Here is a 9244-nt window from a genome sequence, read left to right on the forward strand (position 1 = left end):
CGCTAGTTTAGAATCCTACCACATATTCTTTCAAGGATTTATATTGGTAAAATTACTTGTGTTAGGGTGCAAGTTAGCGTTTGAGTGGGTCAACTATTATTATCATATTTATTCTCCAATATTTATTTCTTCCTAGCAGATTCAATAAATTACTTAACCTACCCAAACAATGTGCATTGTGGTAGGATTCTAGAGCAGAACCAAAATTTCTAGGTATATTGCCAAATAAACTTACTTATTTTTGAAACTCTCACGTTTACTTCCAATGTTGGAACTCATTTCATTGTATGGCCTAAAAGGCGTTAAGATTACACACACACACTTAAAAGTTCTGTTTTACAAACAAACGATATTACATATATTACAATGTTATCAAATGTAAAATCGCCGCTGGTCTAGAATCCTACCACATTACACAGTATCTGGGTTAGGGTGGAGGTAATCGTTTTGGGTTAGGGTGGGTCGAGTAATTATTAAATAATAAATTCAAAAATACTTGACCCACCAACACCTGAATGCTAACTTGCACCCCAACCCAAATATTGTGCATTGATTTAATATAATTGTGGTAGGATTCTAGACCAGCGCCGTAAAATCTAATATTATAGACGTGCAGTGTACTACAACTTAAGATCCAAAATAGTGATAGAGTTACAAGGTTATTCCATTTATAGCTTACAGTAGTTGCATTAATTAAAACATCTAAAAACACTTTGTTTTTAGAATTATAATCATTATTTCGTCATAAAGATATGTAATTCACTTTCACGCATTTAAATAAAGGTAATCAAGTTATGACATCAAACCATTCCAAACAAAAGTTCAATGTGATCATGGCCGTAGCTCTTTTATACTTTTAATGGGGTAAAAACTGTAGTATCCTACGATTGCACAATCTGTAAAGGGTACAGTGTGCACCTTCTGCAAATAGCAAATCTCATTTTATTGCGCAAACCTTATTAAAACACAAAACAAAAGTTTCATTTTGGCCGCTCGAAAATAAAATTACGAGGTAGGGAATTACCCATTAATGCGAGTTTCGAAACTCTTACTCAATAAGGAACTCAAATTAAAACATAAAAAGGGATTATTTTTTTGCTATTGTTTTTTTTTGTATCTAATATTCCGAAGAGAGGGTAACTGATAAATCACAGTTTATATTAAAATATAAAAAATAGAACAGCCTTCTACTAAGATTTTCCGACAAAGTAATCAAACGGCTTGAAGCAACATTTTGCCTAACGCTGAAACAAATTTTGGCCTAACAAACGGATCGGGCTTAAAAAGCTAATTCAGGGTTGGCTAACCGACATGAATTTATCATCCACGGTTGAGAAACTTATCATCTACGGTAGCAAAAGTCCGAAGTATCAGATCACAGTAACAATTCCGTATGAATGCTTCGCTCGGTTGATTCGTTACTATCTGTTTATTTCGGAAAGTTATTTTTATGGATTTAAAAAAAATGCATTGTAGAATGCAGGTGTGCGTTGCAGATAGGCCTCAACATATACCAAACAATTAAAAATGCTTTTTTGCCTGTCAATTTATTATAACTTGATTTTCAAACTTCATACAGAACGCACAAATATTTAAAGACAAAAAATATCACACAACTATGTATAACGTTGCTTTTATTACACTTTGTTACGACATATATATAATAGGTCTACAAATTAGTATAGAATGGGAAGTGCAATTAAACATGTAAACACATTTTTATAAGTTTCTAGTGCCCTTTCCAAAATTGACATATTTTATACACGTTTCGAATTGTTACCTTTAAAATTGTGACCTTTATTCACTGATACAATGCATTTTTAGAGCCCTTTCTTACACACTAAAAACCCTGAATATGTTTGTATTTTCCTAAAAGATCTAATATATAAAAATTTCATGAATAGTTTAAACGAGATAAAAAGGCCTTGAGGTTGTTAGGTTGACTGGGGCCTAATCCTAGTAAATAACCCTCAAGTTTCTCATAAATTTCGAATTTGTGGCACCCACAGTCAACCCCTTTGTCCCACTAAACCCATCGGGCGGGATGCGATGTTCGGTGTAAGTTGAAAAACTTGTTTAGTTGTTTTGATGACGTCATTGGTCGTTTTCGTATCTTTGAAACTTCCGGACGCACTTGGCACCACCGACAAGCTCGATTTCCTGAAGAAGAAAAAACTTGTGACGTACGAAGCAAATCAGTCTATTAATACATCAAGGGGTCTTCGATCAACAATTGTATAAAGCAGCAAGGTCACATGTAAAAGCCATACTTTCTAAAAACATATCTAAAAAACTAAGATTTTTATTTTAATGTATACGGACGATATTGGCGCGACTCTTAAAAAAAGCTATAGTTTATTGATGAACTGCGGAGTCGTGAAACTTGGGACTCGAACGAGTCGGTTTGTTTTGCTCGAGTCGAACTCAGGACTCGAGTTGTAAGTAATCGGAGTCGGGTGTATTGTGATATTCTTTAAAATATAAGACAGCTTTCTTGTACAAAATCACACTATAACATCTGTGTACACTGTACAGGAAAGATGAGTTCAACGATTTGTAGGCCCTTCGAGAAACGTAATGGTTATGGGCCCTAATAGAGGCTGGGCGAAATTACCTATTGTTTCCAATTACAAATTTGGTCAAGATTGTGGGCCTGGGGATTTCATGCAGATAATACAATACAATAACGGAATGGTCTGATACAAACCTCCAGTAGAACAAAGAATGTAATACGAATTTTGCCCCAAAAAATAGCTTCTTGGTGACGGGTGATCTCAGTATAATTTTGTCAAATCATACTAGGTTCTTCATTGGTAATATTTATTTACGTCTTTCTCATCTACATAACTATCTTTCCCAACCAAACGTATACGCTATCGCAACCGCGTTATAAGAAAATTGATCCAGTCAACGTCATACCAACCGACTATCGAGGTAATTCGGTCAATTCCTGGGTTATCCAGCCCTCGTAGGGCCTGAGCATTGCTCTAATGAAGGCAAGAATAGCTCAATTACCAAGACAAAATGCCCAGCTTCGTTCACGTAGCGCATACAATGCGACTCCTTTCCGTCCCAAGTCTGAACGTGGTGTAGTTTTTCGTCTTCCCAGTACATTTTCGACTGTGAAAAAATAAATGGTGCATTACATTGATGCGAACGTATTGCGCTTAGCTCTATCGTGTTGTGATTTAGGCAAACGACTTGAATAAGATTCACTTAAGACACTGTTCTTCAGTATTATGTGACTTAAGGATGTAAGTGTTTTCATTACAATTTCACCTAACTGAACTAGACTTGACTTGTATTGACAGTGACTCGGACTGGTATATACCGTGCTATGTTTCAAAAGACTTCTCGGAATTAGACATTTTAAAATTACTTGATACAACATTGTAACTTTAAGAACTTAACAATAAGCAAACTATAGGTTGCAAATCAATAATAAAGGATATAGCTAAACTTTTTTAAGCTGAAGCATAATTAGGAAGGAATATTGACGTCCTAATAATCCGGAAAGTAGTACTTTTGCACATTCGTGTTTATTAATTTGGCTAATCCGACCATAGAAACGACGTCAGTTGGCAATGAATCGAACGGCCTTACAATTAACTTAAGATATCACTAACTAGTCAGGAATAAACTAAAGCAATTATTCGCCTTAATATTATGTTTTTCCCCATTTTTGAATCCCTTACAGCTTTTGCTTTACCTTCGTTGCGACTTGGTTTGGCATCGTTTCCTGAAATTCCACGCCGATCGTACACGACACGACCATCGTCTTAAAGGTGCTCACCGACTTGCTGCAGAACTTGTCTCCCTCCATTTCTATGAAGAGGTCGGGCTTTGTCAGGTTCGCCATCTTTCGAATCGGGTAGCTGAGGCCTAAAAAATGCAAAATTTTGACTAAGGATTTTCGTGAATATCGGATCGGTGTCGATCCCTGGTGTCAAGTGGTAGTATCAGCGCCGACACAAAAATTCTAACAGGGTTTTTTCTACTGAGCCTATCTCGGGTAAGTGCCTATTACTCTTGACTTTGACGCCTAATAATTAAAAATGTTATTTAGGAAACCAAAATGTTTTGACCAAATAAATACAGTTATATTTCACATGTAATTCACATGTCATATTTAGCAAGGTTTTTAAATGCTTAAACAGAGATAATTAAATTTATATCAATGTACACTGAATCCCTTCTTTAAATTACATGGACTTAGGGCGGTGATTTTTCTCGAAATGTTGTTAAAAGTTGTACTAAGTCATTGCTCGACAAGAATAAAATTGATGCTGAAACATCAACATATGGTCGTATTGCGCGCAGATCGTGAAACTTTTAGTACTAGACATACCATTCCAGCCCTACTAAACATTTTCAGCACTGCAGGCTGAGGATGTACCGTTAAATCTGTATCATAGCCATTGACAGCCCTCGTTAATATATTTCCCAGAAAGGTTTGTTATTTCAAGAGATTTTCTCAACGTCACGGTATTTATTTGTTTTTCGTTAAAACTGTCATCGCCCTCAACCTATATATGCAGCAGTAATATCCGTCAATTTTGCTCCCCGGATACGCTAAATTGTTCTCCTGTACATACAAACAATAGCCACAGGCTAACACGTTTTAATCGTGTTATTTAAACGATGCTAAGCATGTAGCAGACGCAGTAGTTAACCTGCGGGCGAGATTGCTAATTGCTAATTGCTATATGTAAATTCATGCAGCCCATTTTATTATAAAGATGAATTCAGATTTGCAATACTAACAGATACAAAGGGTTCTTCATATTTCGCTTGCTACAAAAGCAACATATAATCACGTGAAATTTACGTTATGGTTGGTTGCTTACAAATGGATTTTAACCACAGGTTGTGCGCAGCCAATACACCCTCGTTGTAACGTAGCCAACTAGTTGTATGGCATTTCCGTATTCAGTCCTTATAAGTTATATAAACAGACTGCTATTTAATTTAACCAAAGGTGGTGGCACACTTTGCTGGTAATGAAACAACAAGTAGCACCACCGTTTCCATGAGCATTTTAACATTATTTATATACAGTTGTCCCTTACCAACGCCCTTTAGGTATTCTTCGAAGTTATCTGAAGACAAAAACTTCCACTTGCCAGTCATTTTTTCAGCCATCGTCATGTCTCTAGTTTTCTTTAACCCAGCAGCTTTTCCAAGTCACCAACTTGTACAACCTAAATGACTAACAAATCTCCAAAGCCTACCTTTCAGTAGAATCACAGAAAAACCTTCCTATGAATAGCCTCGAAGTGAATAGTTCACAGAGAACTTCGTGAAATGCCTTTTTCAGCTTTGCGAACGTTACGCAACTGGCGTTTGCATTTAAACGTGACGAGACCGCAGCAAAAAGCTGTCGCAGCAAGTCGCCTGGCGCATCTAACAATAGCGTTTTTCGTGCGTTCTACCGGCATCAGTTGATTGTTATGATACAAGAGCGGTAACCCCAGCGCCTAGGATCTGGTTACAGCAGACATTAATTGCCTAAAAATACCTCGGCTTTGTTATTTTCGCTTCGCACTTTATAACTCGCAACACTGTGCGTTATAGCAATACTTCAGTACGACAATCATATGCGCTCTAAAACTGAATTGTTTTTCCAGTGGATATCCACACAATCCATTGCCTTGCTTCTACGCAAAAGAGTTCCAAACAACACTACTCAGTTCAACTGTAGATTTGTTGAATAGGGTGAGAACTTGGTTGAATTGTGTAAATACGCATATACGCCCTTTAGCAATCACGAGGTTTGCCTTTTATTGTATGCGATTTTGGCTTTAATTCGGCGCATGTAGCATATTTGTTAGTAGTAACATGGGGAGAAAATCAAATTCGCTTTTCTTAAAACAAAATTACCTAAATAAATGGCTCGCGCAAAGGTCATTCGCAAGGTCAACTATTCAGTGCGCTACTACGGATTATGACGTCATTTGTTGACTGCTTAATTGAAAGCGTTTTTGTCAAACGTTGATTTCTTCAAATAAACTAGGACGCTTACTTCTGCAAGAATTTTTTTCTTGTTTGTTTTTAATAAAAACTTTTGACAAAATTTAAATAATAAAAATAAAATCCTGTTACTATTTACGCAATTATCACTGCTCGACAATGTTAATTTTGCCCCTTCACGAGCACATTGTTTTGCAAAAGACCTGACTTTCAAAATTAATGGTTTGCAACACTGTGGTTTAGCCCAATAATTATTTGTCGATTAAGCTGGACTAAGTCTTCTATTAAGTTGAGTTAGGCTAATTCTATGTTGTATCAATTATGATCATTGGCATTTTCGATTTACTTGGGTGAAGCTATACTATATTTATTATTGGTGTACAATTAGGTATAATATTTTTTCTGATGAATAAATAGATTATTGAAAAAGCTTGAAAGATAATAAGTTTTTTTTATTCGACTTTATTCATACAACATTAAGTGCACAGAAAAAAATAATTGCAATCTCTTGATTTTTTGTCAAAGCGCTTTAAAATATATTCTACCGTTAGAATAGAAAAACGCAGCTCGCTTCATTTGCCCTTGTCCCTTTTGAACTTTCTCACGCACCGAACATCATCAAGTGTGAATTCCTGAAAATAAAAACTAAATAGTTGTCGAGGTAGAAAACACGAGGCCTTAAAAAAATATAACTTGTGTGGAAACTGCACTTTGTTTAGTCTGGTCATTATAGTTTAAACTAGTTTGACAGCATTTTGTAAACACTGGGCTTAATCTAAGCCTTACTGCTGGGATTATTTAAAGCCTTACTGCGTGTATTACAAACTTAAAAAAATACTAAATTGATAGTAACTTTGTACAAACCTTAGACCCTAAGGTACAAAGTAACTCTCGAAGTAAAGTTGCTGTACAAAGTTGCTCTCATTTTAGTATTGTTTAATTACACAAACCTACATGCACCAAGGTTGCTCGTCGTCGGAACATTTGGCTTTGTCGTAAATTTTGAGCAATACGGCGACTTCAAAAAACATTTTAGACGCATACCATAACAAGGTTTCCATCCCCGTCGACGTATCTTGCCACGATTGACGTCAACCCGTCCCATTCTTGTTTGTGAAGTAATTTGTCGCCTTCCCAGTACATTATCGACTGTACAGAAAAATATGCGAAACACACATACTTGTTTTGTTTTTTGCCCACGTGTACTAAATTAACATCGAGGTTGCGGAATGTTACATGCGATACATAACTGTAAACTGTACAGTAGTTTAATAACAGACGGTATCCGTTTGCGACCAGTCCTGTTTCAATGATTCATTGTGATATCATATAAGATTAATGTTATATTTACTAAAGCACTTCATTATTTACATTGTCGCATTATGTAAAGCGTATATGTATCACAGGTGATTCAATTTAAAAAAATAGATAGTTAAAGCCGCTTAAAAGAGGCTAAAGAGTCACATGCGGCTTTCGAAGCCGCGGTTGAAAACCACCGATGTAGACGTAGAGCAGTGTTTCCCAACCTTTTTTAGTTCGCGACCCACTTTTGATGCAAGTTTAGTTGTGCAACCCACTATGCGATATGCTCAAACAAATAAAGCTACATAGATACCCATCTTTCTTACTGGCGAACGTACTGAAATAGTTACTGCGATACAACACATCTAATTTTTACGTTTTGTGATATTCTAATTGTTACGTATTTGTGATAATGTTGCACAAAAGTTACGTAATGGTAAAACTAATAGAAAACTGTAACATTTAGAAATGCTTCGCGGCCCACTGGTTGGAAAGCACTGACATAGCGTATATTTAACCCCTAAATTGCTATATGACATCTTCCAAAATACATTACCGCTTAATTACCTGTGTCTTTCCCCCGTTGGGCACAGTTTCGACAAAAGACTTTCCGATCTTGCATCTAACCTCGGTGGTCCTCGCTGTGCTTATGCTCTTGTACAAAACCTCGTCACCCTCAATCTGGATCACAACGTCGGGTTTTGATAGGCTGGCCAGCTTGCGTATGGCTATGTTGACTCCTACACCGAACAGAGAGCTTTTGTCGTTTGCGAAACGTATTTTAGAATCTGGTATTTTGTTACGCTGACTATTATTCGAAGGTTTTACTCTGGTCTGTAGCAGCGTATACGCCATGGTATTCCATATGGGCGGTTACAATTTGATGAGCACTAATTTCACATTAATTTTCAACAGCGTTGTGTTGATAACGTTGTTTGACTTTCGTCAAAAAACACATGGTTTCCCACCTTCAAAGTTGTTATGAGAAAATGCATGTTTATGTCAAAATGAAACAGGTGATTAATTTGGGTTTATGTTTGATGTTTTATAAGGTAAGGAGAAAATGTTTATATTTTAGATTTACCGAAGGTTGATAACAATTGTACTAAACCTTTACACGGAGGAAAGTCTGGTTTTAATTAAACCTTTGTATAGATACCGTTTTCGACGTCTTATTACGCCAATTAAAATACAAAACGTTTTCAATAACGTAGCTTTATTCCATTGTTTTTCTCGAAATGCGATTTAAAGGGAACGACGTGCTAATAAGGTTTCCCACCTATTTTCTTCATGTAGTTTTCGAAGTTGTCCGAACTGAGAAACTTCCATTTGCCGTTCAGTTTTGCTTCTGTCATGTTTCTTGCAGATATTTATCGAACGAGAAAAAAACAAATATTGCACACCAATTCTTAACCGGTTCACTGCAATGTAAGTAAATTGTGAACGTAATAAATCGCAGCTAGTTTAATGCCACCTATTTTTCGAGGATACACAGTAAAAGCGTTAAGATTATGTTAACCTTCGCTTGCACTACTTTATATTGCTAAAGGCGCTATATAGGCTACTAAAATGCCCTGCCTTTAGGAAAAGGAAACTGCTAGGTTTACATTTTGACCATTTTGTTAAGCGTTTTACTTTAAAGAAGAGGTTTAAAACTAACTGAGGAAACCACACATAGGCCTACTAGAATTGCGACTACAGCTCCATTTACATGCCTTGCTATTATGCAACCGTCACGCAGTTTCACAGCAAACATTAGTAGCAAGCCCGACTAGCTTGTATCATTCAACTATACGGTTAATGTAAATGATTTACTACCAAAATATCAACGTACCGTAACTAAAGGTCCTCAGGTTAAGGCTCTCTCATCAGGTGGGGCATATGAGTCCTTATGACGGGGTGTATTGGGACGCTTTGATTGCCAAAGTCAATATATACTTTCTCTTTCTCTTGACTTGTAACACTTTAAACC

General features: G+C 36.4%; 2 protein-coding genes across 3 annotated transcripts; both read right to left on the bottom strand.

Moving 5' to 3' along the window:
• Positions 1-1864: 1864 nt before the first annotated feature.
• Positions 1865-5226, bottom strand: LOC146164985 (fatty acid-binding protein, brain-like). 2 transcript variants are annotated; one of them, XM_083382830.1, is made up of 4 exons: positions 5070-5226; positions 3710-3882; positions 3016-3120; positions 1865-2160 (listed from the first exon to the last, which is right to left on the bottom strand). In XM_083382830.1, exons 1-4 carry the CDS (start codon positions 5146-5148, stop codon positions 2095-2097), a joined length of 423 nt encoding a protein of 140 aa, XP_083238956.1. In that variant the 5' UTR covers positions 5149-5226; the 3' UTR covers positions 1865-2094. The 2 variants fall into 2 exon arrangements, with proteins under 2 accessions (XP_083238956.1, XP_083238957.1); XM_083382831.1 differs by having other exon boundaries at positions 2130-2160; positions 2924-3120.
• Positions 5227-6503: 1277 nt separating this feature from the next.
• Positions 6504-8627, bottom strand: LOC146164986 (fatty acid-binding protein, adipocyte-like). Its single transcript, XM_083382749.1, has 4 exons — positions 8552-8627; positions 7840-8012; positions 7015-7119; positions 6504-6602 (listed from the first exon to the last, which is right to left on the bottom strand). The coding sequence occupies exons 1-4, from the start codon at positions 8625-8627 to the stop codon at positions 6543-6545; spliced, it is 414 nt and encodes a 137-aa protein (XP_083238875.1). The 3' UTR covers positions 6504-6542.
• Between the last annotated feature and the right edge of the window lie 617 nt (positions 8628-9244).

This window comes from Ascidiella aspersa, chromosome 2 (assembly GCF_963924565.1).
Source record: "Ascidiella aspersa chromosome 2, kaAscAspe10.2, whole genome shotgun sequence".
Taxonomy (NCBI): domain Eukaryota; kingdom Metazoa; phylum Chordata; class Ascidiacea; order Phlebobranchia; family Ascidiidae; genus Ascidiella; species Ascidiella aspersa.

Excerpts from the sequence above, each read along its gene's own strand:
- LOC146164986 (XM_083382749.1), bottom strand. The coding sequence starts at position 8,627 with ATGACAGAAGCAAAACTGAACGGCAAATGGAAGTTTCTCAGTTCGGAC. Across the intron at positions 7,120-7,839 it reads CCAACGGGGGAAAGACACAG|TCGATAATGTACTGGGAAGG; the intron begins GTAATTAAGCGG and ends TTTTCTGTACAG. Across the intron at positions 6,603-7,014 it reads GGGATGGAAACCTTGTTATG|GAATTCACACTTGATGATGT; the intron begins GTATGCGTCTAA and ends TTTTATTTTCAG.
- LOC146164985 (XM_083382830.1), bottom strand. The coding sequence starts at position 5,148 with ATGACGATGGCTGAAAAAATGACTGGCAAGTGGAAGTTTTTGTCTTCA. Across the intron at positions 3,883-5,069 it reads AGAATACCTAAAGGGCGTTG|GCCTCAGCTACCCGATTCGA; the intron begins GTAAGGGACAAC and ends TGCATTTTTTAG. Across the intron at positions 2,161-3,015 it reads AAGCTGGGCATTTTGTCTTG|GAAATCGAGCTTGTCGGTGG; the intron begins GTAATTGAGCTA and ends TTTCTTCTTCAG.